This window comes from Pelophylax lessonae (assembly GCF_965119305.1).
Source record: "Pelophylax lessonae genome assembly, chromosome: 12".
Taxonomy (NCBI): domain Eukaryota; kingdom Metazoa; phylum Chordata; class Amphibia; order Anura; family Ranidae; genus Pelophylax; species Pelophylax lessonae.
The window spans coordinates 191,602,118-191,626,178 of record NC_138779.1 but is presented as its reverse complement, the minus strand read 5'-3'; the positions used below and the strand labels follow the sequence as shown (position 1 = coordinate 191,626,178).

General features: G+C 45.0%; 1 protein-coding gene across 1 annotated transcript in view; it reads left to right on the top strand.

The window, feature by feature from the left end:
* Nucleotides 1-24,061, top strand: part of MEGF8 (multiple EGF like domains 8) — a 113,601-nt gene that overhangs the window by 86,646 nt on the left and 2,894 nt on the right. The window contains exons 33-42 of the mRNA XM_082273582.1: nucleotides 3,108-3,339; nucleotides 8,542-8,671; nucleotides 10,899-11,109; nucleotides 13,747-13,961; nucleotides 14,191-14,398; nucleotides 16,845-17,010; nucleotides 17,198-17,390; nucleotides 20,149-20,319; nucleotides 22,690-22,820; nucleotides 23,818-23,950. Of these exons, the coding sequence (XP_082129708.1) occupies nucleotides 3,108-3,339; nucleotides 8,542-8,671; nucleotides 10,899-11,109; nucleotides 13,747-13,961; nucleotides 14,191-14,398; nucleotides 16,845-17,010; nucleotides 17,198-17,390; nucleotides 20,149-20,319; nucleotides 22,690-22,820; nucleotides 23,818-23,950 (1,790 nt within the window). The remainder of the gene's footprint in view (nucleotides 1-3,107; nucleotides 3,340-8,541; nucleotides 8,672-10,898; nucleotides 11,110-13,746; nucleotides 13,962-14,190; nucleotides 14,399-16,844; nucleotides 17,011-17,197; nucleotides 17,391-20,148; nucleotides 20,320-22,689; nucleotides 22,821-23,817; nucleotides 23,951-24,061) is intronic.

Here is a 24,061-nt window from a genome sequence, read left to right as displayed (position 1 = left end):
CTCTTTCTGACTGTCCTGCTATTTTCTTTTGTAGAATTGTTTTAGAGAGCTAGTGTAGCTGTCCTTTTCCACCAACATTTTTTAAATGTATTTTGTAAAATTTCCATTCTTCCTTTTCTCCTCCTCCCTATAGAAAGGTGTTCTCCTCTAAAAGCTGTACTGGAGCAGACAAAATTAGAAGTTCAGTCTTTGCTTTGTATCTTTTTCTTATTACGTTTCAAATGTAGAAATTACAAGTCATACAAGACAATAAACGACACAAAGCAATAAAAATACAAAACAAAACAGAGCCACAGCACCCGCGGCTATTACAACAATTCTAGATATCCGCTAGAAATTAATATAATTATAGTATATTAAGTTACGATACGATTATGGAAGCCCAAAGCTAACAAGATGGCATGGTAAACTGGCAAAGGGAAATGAAAACCATGGTCAAAGGAGAGCACGTAGTAAATACAAAAAAAAATGGTGGCCCATACTACACAATGGCCAAGTATAAATAAAATGGTTCTAAAAGCTCAAGGTTTGCATTCTAGGCATGAAGGTGAAAAACCTTCTCTGTGCACCAGTCCCCCCCCCCCCCCCCCAGTACTTACCTGAGCCCCATCGCGATCAACCGATGTGCATGACAGCCTCGGTTCTCCGGGAACTCTCCCTCCTCATTGGCTGTGACAGCAGCGGGAGCCAGTGCCCCCCCCCCCCCAGTACTTACCTGAGCCCCATCGCGATCAACCGATGTGCATGACAGCCTCTGTTCTCCGGGAACTCTCCCTCCTTATTGGCTGTGACAACAGCGGGAGCCAGTGCCCCCCCCCTCCCACCCCAGTACTTACCTGAGCCCCATCGCGATCAACCGATGTGCATGACAGCCTTGGCTCTCCGGGAACTCTCCCTCCTTACTGACTGAGACAGCAGCGGGAGCCAGTTGCCCCCCCACCCCAATACTTACCTGAGCTATTTTGTGATCCGTATATGTGCACGACAGCCGCGGCTCTCCAGGAACTCTCCCTCCTCATTGGCTCCTGCTGCTGTCAGTCACAGCCAGGCTGTGTGTGTGAATAGACACGCAGACCGGCACCTCGGGAGCGCGCCTGCTCGGGTTCCCCCATTGCAAGCTGGGGTCCTGGAATGCCGGCAGGGGACCCAAGAAGAGGAAGATCGGGATTGAGGTAAATGAGGTAAAGCTTCACTTTGCAAAGAATAACCAATCACGTTAAAAAAAAAACAAAAAAAACAAAACAGCATTTTTGCACATGATTAGGTGATGGAAGTCAGCAGAGCTTCTGCTCATTTACTAAGCTCTGGAGCGACTGCACTTTGCAAAGTGTACAGTCTGTTTGTCTTTAGTAAATCAACCCCTCTGTGTTTCAATACACAAATTCAAAAAATGTGACATATAACTGCAACCTCTTTCAGTGTATAGAAATATTGCATAAAAAACAAAATTTGAAATAAAAGCAGGTTTCACTGTCTTTGATGGCCTTTAACCACTTGCCGACCGCCCCACGCAGATTTACTGTGGCAGGGTGGCTCGACTTCGCACATGTACGTGATTATGTGCACACGGACTTGGCGGCGCACGAGCCCTGCGGGAGCCGTGCTTCCGCTGTGATTAGACACAGCGGGAGTCAGACTGCGAGAGGAGCAGGCACGATCGCCGCCGGCCTACAGCGATCTTTGGGAAAACTGACAGGAGAGCCTATCTTATGTAAACAAAGCAGGCAGGTCTTCTGTCACACAGGCACAGTGAGATTGTGTGTCCCAGCTAAGCTGAAACACCGATCTCTGTGTGCCTGTCACAGAGCCCTCACCCCCACAGTTAGCAAGTACATTTAGGCTTTCATTTAACCCCTTGATTACCTCCAGCATAACCCCTTCCTTGCCAGTGTCATTTATGCAGTAACAGTGCATATTATTTAGCACTGATCACTGTATTAATGTCACTGGTCCCCAAAAAGTGTATCTTAGTGTCAAATTTGTCCGCCGCAATGTCGCTGATCACCGCCATTACTAATTAAAAAAAATAAAAAAGTCCATAAATCTATCCAGTAGTTTGTAAACAATATAACTTTTACGCAAACCAATTAAAATACGCTTTTTGGGATTTTTTTTACCAAAAATATGTAGTAGAATACAAATTGGCCTAAACTGATAAAAAAAATTCGATTTTTTTAATTTTTTAATTGGGAAAGTAAAAAATATTTTTTTTTTTTTCCACAATTGTCGCTCTTTTTTTTGTTTATAGCGCAAAATCTAAAAACCTCAGAGGTGTTCAAATACCACCAAAGAAAGAGCTATTTTTGGGGAAAAAAAGGACAGCAATTGGGTACAGTGTCGCACAACCGCACAGTTGTTAAAGTAGCGCAGTGCCGAATCGCAAAAAAATGGCCTGGAGTTCCAGTCTCCTAGCCAACATTGCATTAATAGCATTGCAGAGATCATTGTAATTCCTGATCAGCATAATGGAAAATGTTGCCCATGTATACATTGCATCTACTTACAAACTGCTTATTTTTCTTTTGCCCCCTCGATTCCGGCTGCGGACATGCAGGATTTGGGCAGTTGAAGCCGGCCTGGCTTCATTTCCTGGATTACGTGCAGCTGGCTACCCAGTATGCACCTCCGGATCTTGCACCTGCGCAGTAATAACACTGCGGCACGCTTTGTGTAATTGCATTAGACGCCTGAAGACTTTTGGGATTGATGACACAAATATCCCAGGAGTCAATGGGCCTGGTTGATGATGTAATCGCCTAGGCAGCTGCGACCAGAAGTCGCGGGATACACTACTAAAAAAAAGGTACTTTCTGCAGAAATTTCAACATCAATATCCAAACCCTAATCCACTAGCGATTTACACTGCAATGTGGGTAATTCTTAAAAATGACTGGAACTCCACTTTAAGGTGGTAAAACCTTCAGGAGCTGACGTGATTATTGGCCCTTATGTTACCCATACACTAGACGAAAAGTCATTAGAAAATCTGTCGTTTTGACTGTTAGTTAATTTTTCATCCAGTTAATGGGCACAAATCAAAAATCGGTTGTGAATCTCTTGAAATGTGATCCCTCAATTCTGACATGTTGCTTTATTATCTTCCTCAGATGTAGTCCTGGGTGTGCCATTGAATGAGTCAATAGGCCATGCAGTTGCTGTGGTTGGAAGTCGGCTTTACGTCTCAGGCGGGTTCAATGGTGTTGCTCTAGGACGCATGGTGACACTCTCTGTGCCCTCGGACCCCTGCATGTTGTTCAGCACTCCGTCGTCTTGTAATCAGAGCTCAGCAAGTTGTGTTTGGTGCCAGCAAAGCTGCATGTCGGCTGACATTGCTGAAAGGTAACAATGTAAAAGACTTTTTGTCCAAATAAAAGGCATCAAAAAAATTGTGTCTTATTGTGCAGAGTGTGTATTTAATAGGGATCGACCGATATCTGTTTTTCGTTGCCGCTACCGATATTTTGGCCATCGCATATTATCGGTATCGGCCGATATTTGCTGATATTTTGTACACCCTATGTCAGGGTCCGAGACTAATCTTCTCCTCCTCCAACCATTAGGTGGTGATGCTCATGTAAGGGTAAAATGATGTCACATAGCATAATTCCGTTTACAATTGTTATTGAATATGCCACTCACATATGTACAAATTAAAGATATAAGCAATTCCACATTAGCAGATCTGCTGGCAGATCGGTATCTCTCACCCACTTGCCGTAAGTGATGCCGGGTGATACCGCTCTTTTCGGCATCCACTCAATACTGCAATGTCTCTCACCCGCTCCATCTCCCACCCATCCTATACTGACCCGTCTCTCACCCACTTGCCGTAAGTGACACCCGGGTGATACCGCTCTGTCCGGCATACGATCTCGGAGGTCACGTGCGTGGTCACGCTCGGCGTGACCACGTGACCTCCGCGATTGCCATCGTATGCCGGACAGAGCAGTATTACCCAGGTGTCACTTACGGCAAGTGGGTGAGAGACGGGTCGGTATAGGATGGGTGAGAGATGGAGCGGGTGAGAAACATTGCAGTATTGAGTGGAGTCCGAACAGAGCGGTATCAACCGGGTATCACTTACGGCAAGTGGGTGAGAGATACCGATCTGCCAGCAGATCTGCTAATGTGGAATTGCTCATATCTTTATTTTGTACATATGTTAGTGGCATATTCAATAATATTTGTAAACGGAATTACCCTATGTGACATCATTTTACCCTTACATGAACAATATTTGGAATATCGGCAATATCGGCCAGTTACGGGGGCCGATACAGATATATCGGCAAAAGTCAATATCGGCCTTGCCGATAATTGGTGGATCCCTAGTATTTAAGAGCTAGAAGCTGTAAATAGCTACGTGGCTTCATAAAGGGTATTTACAGCAGAACTTCAGGCACTGCAGTCTAGTCTGGGGATTTAAGTGGACTTAAAGCTGAACTCCAGCTTTTAAAGCTCTTTACATAGTTCTTGTGGGCCAAGCTGGCCCAAACCAACTATGTCCCTTACTAGCATGTTAGGCTGCTGGATGTGCTCTATAAACTGTATGTAGCCGCGGCCACATACAGCACTGTTCCAGGTTCGAGCCGAGACTTCCTGTCTCATACCTGGAACACAATAGAGTCTATCTGATCCGTGCTAAGCCATTCAGAGAAAGGGATGTATTCTAGCAATGAATATGAAGCTTCCTCTGATTGACTGAGTCAGAGGTTGTGACATCATCAGCCTCCCCTCTCTGACTCAACCACTCAGAGGAAGCTTTGTATTCATTACTAGAATACATTGCTTTCTCTGAATGGCCGAGCGCCAATCAGATAGACTCTATTGTGTTCCTGGGTATGAAACAGGAAGTCTTGGCTCAAACCCGAAACACAGTGCGGTATTCTGTATATGGCCACAGCTATATACAGTTTATACTGCACATCCAGCGGCCTCACATTTTAGTGAGGGAGATAGTGGAGTAGCAACTTTTTTTTATTGTTAAGAAACCCTTAAAAAAAAAGAACCCCTGAAGTGTCTTTATTAAAAGCTTATAGGACGTCAGTGCTGTTCAGAGTGTTAATGCATTGGTACTCAGCGGCAACGCTAACAGTGCATTTGTGCATAACAGCAACATTAACCACTTGCCGACTGCCTAACACCGATCTACATCGGCAGTCAGCCCCTCACAGGCAAAGTGACGTAGGGGGCTACGTCACTAGCTTGTGAGGGTCTAGGGAGCGAGCGCGCGCCCCCGCGTGGTCACGGACCCCCCCGCGCGTGTGACCAGCGGACCCGATGTCCGCCGGCCACTCGGCGATCGGCGGGGGAGAGGGAGAATGTCAGGCAGCTTGTGTAAACAAGCCACCTGTCATTCTCCTCGCTGTAAAGACACTGATCACACGGATCTAGTATGTAGATCCGTTGATCAGTGTCCTTACAGCTCAAGCCACAGCCAATCACAGTAGAAAGCACGCCCCTAGGGATACACACAGCCCCTCCCTCCCAAATAAAGTTAACCCCTTCACTACCAGTGTATTTTTACAGTAACAGTGCATATGTATAGCACTGATTACTGTAGAAATGTCACTGGTAACCCCAAAAGTGTCACAAATGTCAGTCAAGGGTCCGATCTGTCCGCCCCAATGTCGCAGTACCGCAAAAAAAATCGCAGATCGCCGCCATTACGCGTTAAAAAAAAAAAACAACAAAAATGACAAAAGTCTTTCCCTTTGTTAGTAAACGCGATAACTTTTGCGCAAACCAATCAAAATACGCTTTTTGCGATTTTTTTTTTTACCAAACATAGGTAGCATAAAACAAATTGGCCGAAAATTTTAAAAAATTTAGATTTTTACTTTTTTTTGGGGGGGAATTTCATATAAAAAAATGTGAAAAATATTGTTATTTTTGCAAAATTGACGTTCTTTTTTTGTTTATAGCGCGTGATCAAAAAATCGCACAGGTGATCAAATACCACCAAAAGAAAGCTCTGTTTGTGGGAAAAAAAGGACGTCAAATTCGTTTAGGTACAGCGTCGCACGACCGCGCAATTGTCCGTTAAAGTCACGCAGTGCCGAATCGCAAAATACCCCCTGGTCAGGAAGGGGGTAAAATCTTCCGGGGCTTAAGTGGTTAAGCCAATTGGTGCCGAGTGGCAACACTAACAATCCAATGGCGCTCAACAGTAACACAGTCTATTGGTGCTAAGTGGAAAACTCTACCTATATTTTAAGTGAGTGTTTTTCTTAGCAGTGTAAATCACAAGAGGAGAGGTCAGCACTTAGAATATCAAACAATGGTTATCCATTTATTGCACAAACACGTATAACAGCCATAAAACGGCCAACGCGTTTTCACGTCAGGCCTAATGCCCCGTACACACGTTCTGATAATCGTACGATAAAACTCGCTTTCGACCCGATCGCGCGATAATCTGATCATTAGTACACAGCTTTCGACAGCCGATCACGACAGTTGGTCCAACAAAATCCGAAGGGACAAACAGGAAAACTTCTGTCATACGATAGCCCAGCGAACGACAATCGTTTCATCAGTACACTGTGCGTCCACTAAAAATCGATCGACAAAGACCGTGCATGTTTAGAAACACTAAAATAGCACGGAAAAAGCCTGGCTGCCATTGTTTTTGTTTTGCACCATCTGATACGTAGCTAAGCAACCTGGAAGCTTTTCCCAAATCATACGACAAAAATCATACGTACGTAAAGTATCATAGTACGCATTGTTGAATTCGATGTTAGTATCATGCAACAAAATGCGAACGATAAGTCGTCCGAATATCTGAACGTGTGTACGGGGCCTTAGTCCTGGCGGCTGAAACGCATTGGCTGTTTTACAGCTGTTATACATGTTTTTGTAATAAAGGATAACCATTGTTGGATGGCATTCTGAGTGGCGACCTCTCCTGTGATTTGTGCTACCTGAGGCTTCGGCATGAGCCTGTGTGTCTGGGCACCGAGCGGAGCTGGGATGTGAGAGGGTGGAAGCGCTTACACACCTGTATTTATTTCTTATCAGTGTGCCAGTCTTTAATAGTATTATTGTTAATCCTCTAATAATGGCATTCTTTACATGCCAATCAGCAGAGAGAGGTTATAGCTTTCTAAGCCATTTGTGAAAGTGTTGTTTTGTATAAAACTGTTTGCTTTTCTATTGCTAAAATAACTTGCAGAGTATTTTTGTTGATGTATGTTTTGTACCAAGAATCGTTACTACCTGCTCTCCCAGTCATCTCATACTAAAATGGGAGAGATGAGTTGCTCCTGTCGCCCCTCACAATAGTGGCATTAGGTGCCAGAATGAAAACTTTGCCATTGTGCTAATATAAATATACCTGGTAGTACTCAGGTATTGCAGTTGAATGCACTATTTGGCAGATATGAAACTGCTGCAGCGGTAGCCTGAGATGGGGGTCGGCTGTGTCATTCATTCACATTTTCCTGTGAATGAATGAACAACAACTATGTGGCTGAGGGCTTGTAGTTCTGAATGAACTGTTAGGGAGCTGATGAGCACTTTCATAATTCATTCACAAGCCTTGCAGCTTTCAACAGACAGCCTGTATGCAAGTATGGGCAGAAAGCTGCAGGGCTTGTCTGCAGAAGCCTGACATTACACCACTGATCACTGGTCAGGTACAATGTTTGCCAGGTTCCTGCAGGTAAAAAATTATAAATGCACATTTTTTTTCCCTGCAAAAATATGTGCATTTATTATTTTTTATTGAAAGTTGAACTTATCCTTTAGACCTGACAATGTGTGTTACAATCTGATTGAACAATCTTTTGCATCAACTTTATTTTACAAACAAGTTTGTAATGTGCGGATCCACCAAAATCAATCCATTCAATTCCCATGTAGTCAGGTAGGACCTTGCGCAGCATAGTTGTTGGTAAAACTAAAGGACCTGGAACAATCAAGCTGTAGCATGTGTGGTCAGCTTAAAGAGGAAGTAAACTCAAACTCATACTTTGTTCCTATAGGTAAGCCTATAATAAGGCTTATCTATAGGTACTGTAAATATCTCTTAAATGTGTACCATTTAGGAGATATTTACATTACATAAAGCCGATGACGTCATCGGCATATGTGCTCTGAAGGAACAGCCACCCATGCCGTTCCTTCAGATACCTGTGCCACGAATGACGACTCTCCCGCGCATGCGCAAGAGTGACGTCATCGAGGCTGCGGCCTGTCACACAGCCAGAGACTGCGGACCTGGAAGGAAGACGGGTGAAGATGGACGCTGCCTCCAGTGATTACATCACATCGCTGGAGGGTTTAGTTTTCAGGTGTGTTTCACATATATTGTGCTAGGATGTGATGCATGCTAGCACATTATGTCTTTACCTTGCAGGTCCGAAAAAAACAAAAAATAAACAAACAGTGGTTTACAATCGCTTTAAAAGGAAGCATCTAGATAATTGCTATGGTTAGTACATTTCTGTTTTTCATAGTTATGAGGTATATTATGATAATTTGCCTCTTCTGGCATGTTAAGATATCATTTTAAAGCATTTGTTTTTTATATATTAGGCATGGCTGTCTCCAACCCCTCTGCTCATGCTTCCCTTTGCCAAGATCTGCAGATGACTGTAGAAGGTTGAAGACCTGCAGTGAGTGTCTGGCACAGCACCCTCGCTCCATGAGTGCCCAGCTAACTACGGTAGGTGTGCTGGGATTATAAATTATACAGGGACTGTGATGAAATTTCTGCTGCACTTTATGTCTACAAGGAGGATGGTCTTTCTATTTCGTTCATTGACAGACACAGCTCCTGATCTTCTTAACCATTGGGTTATACTTCCCTCTTCAAGAGTAGGACACGAAGCAAAAGAAAAAGAAAAAAGGCACGCTCTCTGGCGTGTCTTTCGGCTCAAATTCTGGTCTGCAGACCAGACTTCTAAAAAGGCCTTGACTGATCTTCCCTTTCATGGAGATCACCTGTTCGGTGCTACCCTGGATGACATCATAGTTACATAGTAGGTGAGGTTGAATAAAGACAATAGTCCATCCAGTTCAACCTGTGTAGGTGTGTGTGGCTGTAATCATCTCACATAGCCCTGAATGTTCTGATCCTTGAGTCTTTTGAAAGCCACCATACTTCCCGCAGAAACCACCTCTTGTGGTAGAGAATTCCACAATCTTGTAGCCCTAACAGTAAAGAACCCCCCACGTTGCCTAAGGTTAAAACGCTTCTCCTCTAATCGCATTGTATGCCCTCGAGTCTTCATGCAATCCCTTCGACTGAATAGCTGTTTTGCTATGCCGAGATCCCCATTGAGATATTTATAAATTGCTATCATGTCCCCCCTCAGGCGTCTCTTCTCCAGGGAGAATAAATCAAGCGATTGCAGATGCTCTTCATAATTACTTCACCTTACTGAGTTCCTTGAGTACTCTCGGATGTACGCCATCCGGGCCTGGTGATTTGTTTGTGTTAAGTTTATCCAGCCTTTCCCTGATTTCACCCTCTGTAGGCCATAGCGGCAAGACCTGTGTGTTACTACTAACCATACAGTAATGGTCAGTAGACATCATTAAAGGTCTCACAGGGGGAAACCCTTTCTTCCGCAGGCTACTAAGAGCAAGGACCCTCGTAGATGTGGGCCCTCCTTCACGGCTCATAAGAAGTTTTTTTGTCCCTCATGGTCGACCGTCAAGAGATCGGAGCCCTTCCGGACCTCCTCTGGAGGATCCAAGCAAACTTGGTCTGGCAAGTCAAGAGCGGGCTTCTCCAGACCCGCGGACAAGGCCCCTTCAGCATGAAGGTGCCCCCTCACCCGTATCTGGGGTGGGGTGGCGTCTTTGCTGGTTCCCAAACCCTTGGACTCCCCTGGTACAAGTCAGATGGGTCCACAAGGTCATTCGGTTCGGCTTTCTTACCCTTCGGTAAGATTCTTCCTTCCAACCTGCGACTGTCCCCGGTCTGATAACAGGCTCTTTTTGGGCGGTGCAAGACCTTTCTGGGGGATACTCTAGCTAGAGGCATTATCCCGGTACCGTTTTATAGAGCCGGCGGTCAGCTTTCCGGCGGCAATGACTGATGCGGGAGCTGCTCGATCGTTACCGCCGCCTTCCGTGGCTTTGCCCGGGTCTCCCGTCCCACCGGGAGACACGAACAACCAGCTGGGGCATCCGCCAGCTGGATGGAGTCCCGATCAAAGCCGGAAGCTCGGCTGCTAAAGGCGGCAGTTTCAAAAAGTGAATGTATTCAAAAATGCAGTTTTCGGCATTTTGAATACATGAAAGTGTAGTGGAGGGGTGTGGGGTCTTTTAGACCCCGGTCCCTCCATAAAGAGTACCTGTCACTGCATATTGCTGTCACAAGGGATGTTTACATTGCTTGTGACAGCAATAAAAGTGATCAGATTTTTATTTTATTTTTAAAAACCTGTGTTAAAATGTAAAAAAATAAATTGGAAAAAAAAAAAGTTTTAGACGCCCCCCCCCCCCCCCCCCCCCGTCGTCGTGAGCTTGCACACGAAAGAAAATGTATATGGAAGTCACGCCGCAAATTAAATCGCTGTTCAAACCACACATGTGAGGTATTGCCGCGATCGCCAGAGCGTGAGCAATAAATAAAAAAAACTATACTTATGTACATGGGTTTTTTTTTTGTTTTTTAATAAATTTACAAATATTTCACACAAACTTCCTTCACATTGCCATTATGGGGTATTGTTTGTAGAATTTTAAGGAAAATAATGAATTTAATCCATTTTGGAAAAAGGCTGTAACATCAAATGTGGAAAAGGTAAAGCTCTGTGAATACTTACCGGATGCACTGTAAGAGCAGGAATATTCTGTATGTGCTCAGAAAGGGTGTGAAATAAAAAGCTTACCTGTTATACATTTGAGATAAATGAATATGTTCTCTGATTCTTACCCAGGGATCCCCACGCTGCAAATGGTGCACAAACTGTCCAGAGGGAGCCTGCATTGGCAGTGATGGAAGCTGCACCTCGGAAAACGACTGTCGCATTAATCAACGGGAAATATTCCTGGCCAGTAACTGCTCTGAGATCTCGTGTGAGGCTTCTGATTGCCAAAAGTGCATTGCGTCAGGAAAGTGCATGTGGACCCGTCAGTTTAAACGTACAGGTAAGAAAGTAGTAACTACTCTCTCTCCTTTGTGTTTTCTTTCTCTCTTTAACTATTTCCTTGCAGGACGGGCCCTACCTTGGGTCTCACTGGGTCCATTGGACCCAGGCGGAACTTTAAGAGGGGCGGGCAGAGTCGGCTCTTCAATTAGTCACATTAGGCAGTCACCTTAGGCCTTGCAGCCACCTAATTTGCCTAACAGCCCCCTCTGGTCTCTGGAGATTGATTACCTCGCTCATCCACCTGGCCAGCACCTCGCCCTCCTCCCAGCTAGGCGAGGGACTGCATCCCTAAGCTGGGATTGCTGTCCCGACGAGCCGGCTACAGATAGGCTCTGGGGAGGGCAGGCAAGGGAAGGAGGCAGAGCCACAGCCACCACAGCACCGTGACCGAAGCCTAGCCGTTACCTCTGCCGCTGCCCGCCGGGCACACTGCTGGAGTGGATAGACAACAGGGACACCTGTGCCTCCTCCACGTTATTAGAGCCAGCCAGAGAGTGATCACCCGAGCCGGACTGTCTGCAGGTCACAGGTCAGTCCCAGTCCAGACACCCTGTCCTTTCCTCCTTCTCGGGGGAAGACTGCATGTGGCCATGAACAACCGAAATACAGGAAAGACGCAGGCATACTCCACGTCTTGGAATAATACTCCTTTCACACATTGCTTACCTCTAGCCACGAGAAATACGCATCCAGAGCAGGTATTTCATACTGACCTAGATGCCCATTAAGGACCGCTTAGGACCAACTGTGGATCACTGTGGCGCCCACAGTCTTGCCGTCTACCAGCCAATCTCTATACTGCTCTCTTCCCCTGTGAACTATGTTTATGTGAGACCTGGCATTCCTTTTTTCGGTTGTATACCGTTTTAATTGACAGCCCAGTTATCTCTATAGAAGGACTTCCTCTGGTACAATTAGGGTATTGAACTTTGGTTGACCCCTGAAGAAGAGTGCTACACCCCAAACGCATAGGGTCCGTTCCGGTTCTCTCCACCTATGGTTCCTAGGAGTCTTCTGTACAGTAACTGGTCTGTTATTGCATGCAATTTTAATTCTTTGTATATCCAGCCGGTTGCTGGATATGTACAAATTGTCAATGTCAATGTTGTTGATTTTTTTCATGTAATAAAGTTTATATATTTTTTTATACTTTTCTGTCTAATTTTTTCAGTGCATCAGTGGCATATAAAGTCACAAACCATTGGGGGTACCCCTTTTTTGTATCTAATTATCGGGATGATGGCCACTCGCACTGGGTACTGATTGATGGGATTAATTTATCTAATTCTATATGTATATCTTTTACTTTCTCTTTGTCTTTTTCTTTTATGTGTCTTACTATCTATTTTTGTTTTATGTTTTTCTCTCTCTTTACCTCTCCTTTGGTCTCTTGCATGCTCTTCCTCCATGATGTCTCTTGCACAATCTCTCGCTATGTCATGTCTCTTGTGCAGTCTCTCTCCATTATGTCGCTTGCATGCTTTCTCTTTATGTATCTTGCTGTCTCTCTGTTATGTTTCATATACGCTAACTCTTCTCTCTTTTATGTCTCTTGCTCTCTTTCACTTTTTGATGCTCTCTTTGTGACATTCCTATACTCAGTCTTTTTTCCTTATTGTCTTTTTTTCTTTCTCAGCCTCTGATTCTGTCTCTTTTCACCTGCCTTTCTCATTCTATCTGTCTCTGGTACACACATATTAAAATTCGACCCATTCAGCAGGAACTGTCCATATTTCAATCTGTGTAAGGCTGCCTCTGTTCACCAAAAACTGATTGTTAGACCAGCTTCTGTCAAATGGTCCTACTTAAAAACCAGCACTTGTTCAGTTGCTGGAGGGAAGGTAGGGAGTCCCCACTGTTAGGGTCCTTTCACGCGGCTTTGCGCCCTGCGAACTCCACTTTTCTCAGCGGGTATCGATCCCCTGATCCCCGCTGAGCAGGCAGATGACAGGTCTGTCTCTGCTCTTTGTGCAGAGACAGACCTGTCAGATCCCCGCTCTCCTCTATGGGGGATCGGATGAAAATGGACCGCCTGTCCGTTTTCATCCGATCCGATCCTCCAGACAAATGGAAATTGGGTTTCCATCTGTCTGGATTTCACAGACAGGATCAGATCGGATAGCAGCGGGTGTCAGCGGACATGTCAGCGCTGACATCCGCTGCCCCATAGGGATGCATGGAGCATCCGTTAAGGTCCACCTGAAAAGCTGACAGGCGGACCTGATCGGAAAGCCCGTGTGTAAGGGACCTTAGTGTACAAAAGTGCAGTGGGGGAGGTCCCTTCAACCACATCGCTTACATAGATGCATGCTTTTTTTTTCATTTAACCTGCCGACCAAAAATAAACCCTACAGTGAGGTTGATTTACTAAAACTGGAGAGTGAAAAATCTGGTGCAGCTGTGCATAGAAACCAATCAGCTTCCAGGTTTTATTGTCAAAGCTGCTTATTTGAACAAGCTGAAGTTAGGAGCTGATTGGCTACCATGCATGGCTGCACCAGATTTTGCCCTCTCCTGTATTATCAAATCAACCCCAGTATACACCAAGCTTTACTGTGCCTTTTTATTACTCTTTCTGTGTAATCCCCTTTTATCACACTTATTTTCTCTGTTTTACTAACGCTCTCATTTGTAGGGGAGACCCGGCGGATCCTCAGTGTCCAGCCAACGTACGACTGGACGTGTTTCAGCCACTCATTGCTCAATGTCTCTCCAATGCCTGTGGAGTCTTCCCCACCTCTTCCTTGTCCCACTCCTTGCTACAATCACAGCACATGCAATGAGTGTCTCAGCTCCAAGGGGGCAGACGGGGGCTGGCAGCAGTGTGTGTGGAGCGTCGCGCTGAAACAGGTAACATAAGATTGGGCAAAAGCTGAATTATTTTACACCTTTAACAAAACTGTCATTACTTCTATTATGGATGAGATTATTGCTGTAACAATTAGTATTACCTTGTATTTGGAACGTTCTTGTGAGCTTGTAAGGGCTTCCAAAGACACCACGAGCACCATATCTATAAAAGTATCAGACTTCCTCTGTCAATCTTGTGCCCCTAAAATGAATACTTTTCTTTATATAGTGTATGAGTCCCACATTCCTTCCAATGCGTTGTGCCGCCGGTGCCTGCGGCAGAGTCCTGAGTGGTACAGAAAGCTGCTCTCCATCCTGCTCCCGGCACACCCACTGTGCTGCCTGCATCCAGCACCCTCGCTGCGGCTGGTGTGCCCGCAAAGAAGGCAATGGAGAAGGAAGATGCATGGAAGGAGGACCCAGTGGACCAACACAAGGTAGGATACATAGTTATAACTGTGCACGCAGAAGGGGCAATTCATTACAAAACATTCCAGCACTTAACCCTGCTAGCTATCAAAAGGGACACAATGGAAAAAGCTTAACAACAACAGGGGTCTTTGTTGCATACATTTGAAAATGTATGGAAAAGCAAGTTACCTCTGGCCAAAGTGCCTCTATAAAGGGTAGCCCTATAAGTGTACCAATATAGGCACTGTGACGGAACCCTCCAACACCCAGCTTGGGTGCCTCCGCGAGAGCTCAGAGGGACGGGGTGCTTTACATTTTTTTTTACTCTATTTATTTTCCTTTTTATTTTTTATTTTTACACTGTCCCTTTAAAAACTTTTTTTTTTTTATCACTTTTATTCCTATTACAAGGAATGTAAACATCCCTTGTAATAGAAATAAGCAGGACAGGTCCTCTTTAATGTGAACAATATATAAGAGTATTGCTGCGCTTAGGTAAATTAATATCATAAACAGGCGAAAAGCAGCTACTACAGATCTAAATTATAGAAACAGATCAATAAAACATATGTAGCAAAAGTGTAGCGCTAATCAAAAGAGCAAAGATGCAAGTCCATATATAGGGGAAAAGTCCACAAAGTGACAATGTCCACTCCACACGAACATTTGCAAGGGTAAGAAGATCCAAGACCACCACCAGGCTAAAAGACCCTCATTACAAAAAAAGCCCCCTTCTCTCTGAAAAAAGGACAATACTTTAGGAAGTTAATTTCCGATTCGCTGAACTCATACTGTAGCCTACAGTATGAGTTCAGCGAATCGGAAATTCACTTCCTGGATCTGACTATTTAAGTGGTGGATGGTCAAATCATGACATCCACTCACTTTAAGGAGACTGACAGGAACGGATTTGTTGATACCACCAGCTGCCACCATTCTGCTTGGCTTAAACCTGTTCCTGTCAGTCAATTTCTGCATCTTAAGCGGAACTGTTCCCGGAGAGATGATTTCCTGCCTGAGACTGGAACAGACCGGATTGTTTTCTCCGCTACTGACTGCTCTGGTAAGCGGGGAAAATGACCGGGAAGCGGCAGGAGGGGGGTGGGCACCTCTCCTGCCGGCCATAAATGAAATCCCGCGGCGAATCGGCCGCTGGGACCACTTTTATGTGAAAAAGTACCACCGGCCGTGTAGAAAAATACCGGGGGTTATGGCAGCTAACGTCAGTACCAATGTAAATACACGGCGGGCGGTCTGGAAGTGGTTAATCACATCTTCCAAGAAATTATCAGACGGACAGAAACAATAGGTGACTCAATTAATAATGGGAATTCACACCTTGGAAGCACACAATGGGAGAGACACAAACTTGTGTAATCTGTCCACTAGACAAGTAATCAGAAGACAAACAATGTTCCGGCAGTCTGATACAGTGGCATTTATTCATCTGTATAGAATTCTTGAAGGATATTGTTGATAAATATTTCTGTCCCAAGTGAAGGAGCCTGTCTAATCCAGTCTGCAGGAGGGTCACCATATTCCCTTTGACCATTACCTGTACAAGATTAAAAATACACCTTTCCATCCACTCCAGAAGGGAAGCTTTATTGTCCGTATTCTGAGGATTATTCCAAGCCTTGCTCTCAGCGTTTATCATGTTGTTGTCCATCATTAGAGAATGATCTGCTCTCTCTATGGGCCATAATAAGTGGGTAGGAGAAGTGCCCCCTGTCCTGGTTGGGTCTGTGACAGGGACTTGTATGATTATAAATAGAGTGAGCATCTGAGACGTTTACTTTTATTTATATGTTAAAATTTTCAGTTAAAGTAGACCTGTACCTGGTTATATAGATGTGAAAATCAGGTGTTCACAAACTTTTTGCCATATAGTGAACATGTGAAAGTAATCCTTTTAATGTGAATAATCTTATCAGTGTGTTAAAGTGGTTTCAAAACCTTGTTCCTATGTATAGTATGTAATACAAGATGTTCACGAGGACATGTATGCTGCATTTACTCAATCAGTAAAAGTAGAAAGTATTCTTTCCTTAAGCCGGCCATAGATGGATGGAATCTCTGCCAGTTCAGCAGGGATCGGTCGAGATTTGATCCATCTATGGGCAGGCTGGTTGTACCCAAGTCAATCCATTGATTGGCTTGGGTACAACCAGCCTATCGGATATTTTACATGTGATTAGTGTCAGTGCCTATAGCTGCTAGCAGTAATCACTGTGTTCTGCTGGCCAGGAAGGCTCCCGTCAGCAGAACACTATAGCGCTGCAGGAACGATTTCCCCATCAACACTGACTGTGTTGATGGGGGAATCTAGCGTTTTTCTTTGCTTGCACTCGTGGGCTGTCAATGGCCTGCATTAGAATCCTGATTAGAGTTTGACTTTAGTTCTGTTCATGTCAAGGTAATAATATTTTTTGGTACAAGGGGTTTAGTTACTAATTAAAGTTCTTATTTTAGGTATGGGGGAGCAGTGCAGTTCTAGGGAGTCTGACTGGGCTTTCATGTCCTGCCCGCCTGAAAACGAGTGTTTAAATCAACATCACGACTGCAACGAGACTCAAAACTGCAGCGACCTCCTTCACGGATTTAAGTGCACATGCAAGAAAGGCTATACCCTGCACACGTGAGTAAACAACCCCTTCTTACAAGAAATTCAGTATATTGCTTTAGGATGATCTGATGAATTGGCCAATGGCAGTGACTAGATTGCTCACTCCTTTGACTTTTCTTGCATCCATCTACAACAGAACAGAAGTTAACCCACATATGGTGACACATTGTCTTCTATTTTCTTCTGTTTTGTCCTATAGCATTACAGGTCTGTGTCACCCTGTCTGCGAACATGGCTGCGTGAATGGAACCTGCGTGGAGCCAAACAGCTGCCGCTGTGACTTTGGTTACGTGGGAGAGAACTGCTCAGTGGCCTGCCGCTGTAATAAGCACAGTGACTGTGAGGGGCTCGGATTGGAAGATGTGTGTAAGCAGTGCCACAATAACACAATGGTATGCCTTTTGTATTTTTATCATACATATGGGATGTCCCTTTTTCACATTATGAAGAATTTATGCCAGCAAAGCTGTAGCAAATGAAAAATCATTCTGTTAAAGCTGTAGTATCCTCAGCCCTTCTTTCTCTAAATTTCAATTATAAGTGTGTAATATTGTATTATAAATTACTTACACCGTAAAGTATCATGTAAATGTAGCTTACTTCTTTTTTTGTTCCTTTATGCAGCCTTTTTTCTACATCTTTAGTGCCGCCATTCATACTGGGGTCTTCTTGTAATTTGTGGGCACTATTTCCGCCCGCTTTCGGCTTTGCTTGCCGAATGCCTGCGCATGCGCAGTAGCCGCCGTAACTAAGCCTCCTTTTGGTTCACGGTTACCAAGTAAACAGTTGGACAGCCAATAGGAGACGTAGCGAGTCACATGGGGTAGTGGAGAAATTTGTGAATGGGGAAGGAGTCTCGTGTGAGCACGGGGCTGACGTCAAACAAAGGAAAAGACGAAGCCCCGGCATAGACCCTGCAGTTTTCAGAGTTAAATAAAAACAGCGATATCTCAGGAAGGAACGAGGTAAGAGAGGAAAGAAAAATGTACATAAATAATATGCACTGCTATAATTCAACTAATGGAAAGTAATATGAATGAGTATCAGAGGCGTAACTAGAACCTTCAGGGCCCCGGTGCAAGAAACCATGAAGGGCCCCCTGGACCCCTGGCGCCCTTTACTCTAGTTGCGGGGCCCTTTTTTACGGTGAGGGAAGGAAGAATTCTGAAGGGGGGAGGGGAGCACAGAAGGGGGGGGGGGGGACCAGGGGAGCACACAGGGGCCCAGAGACACCAGAGACAGCAGAACACAAGTATGCTGGATAGGAGAAGTGTACAAAGGGCAGCGTACAGAGGAACCAATCTCCTCCATTTTTCTCCTGCAGCTACAGAAGGAAAAAGGAGGACAGTGATTTCTCTACATGCTGCCCCCGTCGCCCCTCCTATTCAGGTGTACAGGGGAGCCACATGGGCCCCCTTGAGCATGGGGCCCGGTTGCGATTGCAACCCCTGTAGTTACGCCCCTGATGAATATACTACCGCTTTAACCATAGTAACAGATCACATAACATAGTAACAGATTGTGAAACATGACCTAATTTAGTAGGGAGCATCTTCAGGTTTTTATGTTTTTTTTTTTTGTTACATATCTGCTCCACCATGACTTGGATATATGAAATCTGAAGCAGAGGAAAATTTGTTGTTGCTCATAGAATCCGGATTTCACTTTATTTTCTCTGTTGTAAACTGCGGTAAATCATGGACTCTGAGATTTTATACAACAGTTTTAGAATTTATATCCTTGTCTATGTTGCTTTAAAGCAGGGGTCTCCAAACTGTGGGCCAGATGTGGCCATTTGCTTCCCTTTATCTTGCCCTTGGGCATTATTCCATCGACTGATAGCAATGATGGGACACCATTCCTTCCACTGACACCATCAATGGCACTGTTCTTCCCATTGATACCAACAATGGGGCCTTCTTCCTTCCATTACAACCAATGATGGGGCATATTAAATACAAATAGTGTAGCGCTAACATAATATGGTGTAAACCATATAATGCATAAAATTGTTAACATAAATCGTGCATTTATGTGAAAAAATAAGTCCATTCAAAGAAACATAAGAATCCAACAATAATGCACAAGTCCCAGGGTGGACAATGATAGAGAGGAGGCTTGAATCCCAAGGAGGTGATGGAGCAGGAATACACCCGTGACAAATGTATGGATTGGCTGCTTATCAGAAGCCTAGGCTTCCAACTTAATGGAAAGGCCACACACGTTTAGATGTAAGTCTCAATATATTCCCTCCTTTGGAAATCAGGGAAGAAGATTTTTCTCTACTATAACTTCTTGCAATAGAACTCCAGGGGTGTTATCAACCATGTATGTGGAGAGGAAATGAAGAGCACATAGCGTAATCCAGTATAAAATAAGTGAAAAAGATTTATTCCGAAATGCACTTACATTGTATTTGCTTGAAATAATCACATCAGTAAAAGCCAGAAGTTTCAATAAAACCACGGCATCCCGCGTGTGGTAAGAAGCCGGGGTCTAGGGGGCGTGGTAGCTGTACGCCTGGTACCGCCCAACTGGTTTCGTCATACGTGACGTCGTCCGGGGCGTGGTTACTGGACGGAGCCATCACGCCAATATATCCCCCAGAAGCGGTGACACCTCTACATCGTAGACCTATCCCATCAAGTGTGGGCGGAAGTGCCACACATGCACCCTGCAGCTTGAGGGCAAATAACAATTAAGTAATAAAGCCTCAGTCCGCAAAATTAATAAAATAAAAAGGAACGGGGCATAGTTTATGCCCACCGATACCAAGACATTTTCTAGTCTGACTGACCACAGTCTGGCCCCCCCTAACACCTGAAGGGCAGTAAACTGGCCCTTTGCTTAGAAAGTTTGGAGACCCCTGCTTTAAAGCAACCAGGTTAATGCAGTTTTGCTCTGGAGAATCAAGAATTGGATTGCTCTGCTATGGCCACATCATTGTTTAAATATTGTATCATCATCATACTATAATTTAAATATTTGAATAGATTATATCCTTTGTGTTGGGTGCACCACTAGCTGTTGTTTTGTGCTGTAAAAAAGAAGTACAAGATGTGAGTTCTAATTCAGTGATGTGGTGCACATGGGAGCAGGGTGTCTCAGGTCTGGTTTTACCATCTCGACTGCTTCTTCTGTCTTCTCCAGGGAGAGCACTGTGAAAAGTGTAAACCCCTCTTTGTGGGATCGGCTATTAATGGAGGCACATGCCGGCCCTGTCTAGATTTCTGCCGCGGGAACAGCGAAGTGTGTATCACTGTGGAGGAGCATGAGAAAGCTCTAATGGAACCAGAGAAGTATTCCTTGGATCCAGAGAAGGTGCGTGTAGAATAAATGTACACAGACAAAAATATAAGAGTGTCTTTTGATGTCTCTAAATGTACCTTAAATTGTAATATACAGCAGCTTAACAGTCCTTAGTTTTTTTATAGGTTTTTTTTTTGCTTGCTCAGGGGGCACTCGACAGGAGGGAGGGGCCAGGAGTGCCCGCGAGGGACCCGAGAAAAAGATTGGGGCTTACCTCAGTAGATTATTAGCCCATCTGTGCCAGTGATGTGAGCTTTTCCTTTTTTTTTTTCGAAGACGAATAAATCATTTCACTACTCCGTAATCAAAACAATATGTCATTCTTTAAATATCTAGTTTGATTTTGCTGATATTAAAGCGGTTGTCCAGACAATTGTTAAAAAATTAAAAGTCAGCAGCTACAAAAACCTAATAATAGGACACTCATCTGCCCTAGGATCCAGAGATGTCCTCATCTGCCTGGTTTCTTCACTGGGCTTTGGTCTAGGGATCGACCAATATCGTTTTTTCATTGCTGATACCGATATTTTGGTCATCGTGTATCAGTATCGGCCGATATTGGCCGATATTTTTGTATATTTAAAAAAATGTGTTTTTTTTTTATTTTTTTTACTTGACAGGTACTCTTGTGGAGGGATCTGGGGGGTCTAAAAGACTGTACTCAAAAGCATTCAAAACGCCAAGTTTAGCTGTGTTGAATGTTGTAATTTTTTTTAATCTGGCGCCAGTACCCGGAAGTGATATCATGACATCACTTCCGGGTTTTTGCATGGAGACCCGATAACAGCCGAATGCTGCTTTGATCTGGTCTTCGGCGGCCATGCAGGCTGGTTGCCCAGGTCTCCCGGTGGTACGGGAGACCCGGGGCGAGCCGCAGAAAGCGGTGGGAGGATGTTCCCTCCCGCTCCTTGTAATGACAGCCAAGCAGCTTCTCAGCCGCATCGGTTGTAATTACAAGACAGCCGACCGTCGGCTATGGACGCCGGTACCGGGGTGATACCTCTAGCTGCAGGCATCACTCCGGTACATGCACTTTCCGAAATATCGGTAATATCGGTCACCTTGGTGGCCGATTCCGATATATCGGGGAAAGTGCATATCGGCCCTCAATATATCGGCTTTGCCGATAATCAGTCGATCCCTACTGCTTGAGGCTTCACAGCCGGCTGCTCACTGCGCATGTGCAAGCTGCACTGCGCTATTTGATTGGTCTCACATCTTTCAGGGACCCGTGGCATGTCCAAGAAAGCTGTGGGCGAAGGAGGGGGGTACCCCTCAAAAGAAAATTATACCCCAAATGTTAAGCAGGAGAGGGGAACGAGGAGGAAAAGTGGAACTTCCCCTTTGGGTGAAAACTGTACTTTTCCACAATTATCCTTTAAATAATTCCCCCATAACCCCCCAGGGTCTTACACATAACTATCAATTCTCCTAACAGATCCACATTGTGTGGCTCACAGGGAACTGCACAGCTGCCACTGGATTCTGTGCATTCACAAACAAAATCCCATGCATTGCCGTGTCTATCATGATAGATGCCCTCTCTATAGGAGTGAATGGCATTTGTCTGCACATGCTTGGAAGATTTGGGACTAGCTGGGAAAGTTTCCTACAACAGCTGCGTGGCTCCCTGTTGAACACAGCATGGATCTGCCTGAAGCGTGGGCAGGTGAGTATACGACTTTGGGGGGCAGAAGGTTGTAATTCTGCTTCTTCTGAGAGAAGTAGCTCTGCTTCCGTGAATGTTGCTTTCGTGAATGTTTGTATTTTTGTTTAGCTAGCCAGTCCCACAGCCACTGCTTCCCTTCTTGTGGAAGTCTCCTTTAGGTAGCCAGTCGTAAAGGAAACACCTGTGTGCATAGGCTCCTGCCCATTGATTTATGCAATCGCATGCTTAGCCACACCCCTGCACTTTACAAACTGCTGCAGGAGCCAATTGCTCACCTCACCTCTCCTGTGCAACCAGGAAGTTTGGAGTGTGGTGCGGTTTGTTGAGGACCTAGTGGCTGTAAGGACATCAGTGTTTGTTGTTGGTGGGGGGAAGTTATCCTTTAGGCTGGGTTCACACTTATGCGAATTGGTCACGGGTTTTCCCCCATCCAATTCGCATGGCAGGAGAGTGTGACCTGCTCCTAATGGAGCCCCTTCACACACCTCCCAAGCGGCCGCGGTCCGCATTTGGAAAGGGTCCTGTGGATCCTTGGCTCAGAATCAGGTGCAAATTCAGAAATTCGAACCTGGTTCGCACCTAAATCGGTAAACAGGGATGCACCGGACCCCCTGCCGAGAGTCGCAGCCGCAGCAGGTGTAAACCCAGCCTTAATGTTTATTTTTTTGTATTTGTTACATTTCCTCATAAGATGCTTGATTTTCTTTCTCCAGATCCCCACTTGGGTGACTCAGGGCCCCACAGAGGACACGGCTGTCTGTGTGCATTGTCAGAATAACAGTCTTGGAGACAAGTGTGAAGGCTGCCTGCCCGGATACTTCCTGCTGGATAAACGTTGCACCAAGTGAGTGACATCAGAACCTTCTAGGAGGAGCTTACACTCTAACATACCTACCAGAGTCACTCATTTACTCACTCTCTCTAGGGCCTGGTTTGCACACCTTTAAATATGTGGAATTAAAGTCTACCCTAAAACTAAAATCCCTGCATCTATAGATCTCCACAATCTAACACTAACCTATCTAACCCTGTAAAGAGGAAATCAGTATACATACCTTTTTTGAAGCCGATCCGACCCGATCTCCAGCGCCAGGACATGGCTGACAATAGCTGTAAAATGAATGGGGAGTGACGTCACCCATAGACTTACTATGGGGCTTCCATTGTTGACTGTATCCGCTTCAACCGCCTCCACAGCGAAGCCGTGGCTGAAAGCTCAGCGTGGGATCGGGTCGGATCGGCTTCTAAAAAGGTAAGTATACTGATTTCTTCTTTACAGGGCTAGATAGGTTAGTGTTAGAATGCGGAGATCTGTAGATGCAGGGATTTTAGCTTTAGGGTGTACTACCGCATTGTGTTTCTTTCCTTGTAATTGGAAATCCAAAACAAACATTTTTGCGTTAAAAATTACAATATTTCTAAACCTTTTTTAGGTGGTCCTATAATGCAGTCACATGATCCCTTGCATTGCTGTTCTTCAGCACAGGGACTCATCTGGGAGGGGCTGCTATTCCTCTGCTGACGTATGTAACACGGCAGCTTTAAAAAACGAGGAGGGCTTGCACAGCGTGTCTGTACACAGAGAGGAATGACGAAATACGTAAACCATGCGTACATGGATCGGCAGCCATAATTACCGTGGTCAGTTTACTTTCAGGAATAGAGGCACAGGCAGGTTCAACCAGGTTTTATACTACACAGAAATTGTTAAAAAAAATTGCAGTCTTATAGGGCTAATGATGTTGCTTTAAAGATACAGCAACAGTAATTTTGTTTTTGGTTTTAGGGTTTACAAACGCTTTAATTTCTGCCCTCCTTTAAACTTCCTCTGTCTTCCATAGATGTCAGTGTAATGGACATGCGGATACTTGCAATGAGCTTGATGGCACAAATTGCCCTTGTAGTAACAACACAGAGACCCCAGAACTGTCAAACAGTCCCCAGAGTGACAAGAAGGAGTGCTACAAATACCAGGTACAGCCTCCCCTCCCCGTCCCCCCTCCCCCCTACCTCCCTCCCTTTCCCTCCCCTCCCCTCCTCTCCTTCCCTCCCTCCCCTCCCTCTCCTTCCCTCCCTCCCCTCCTC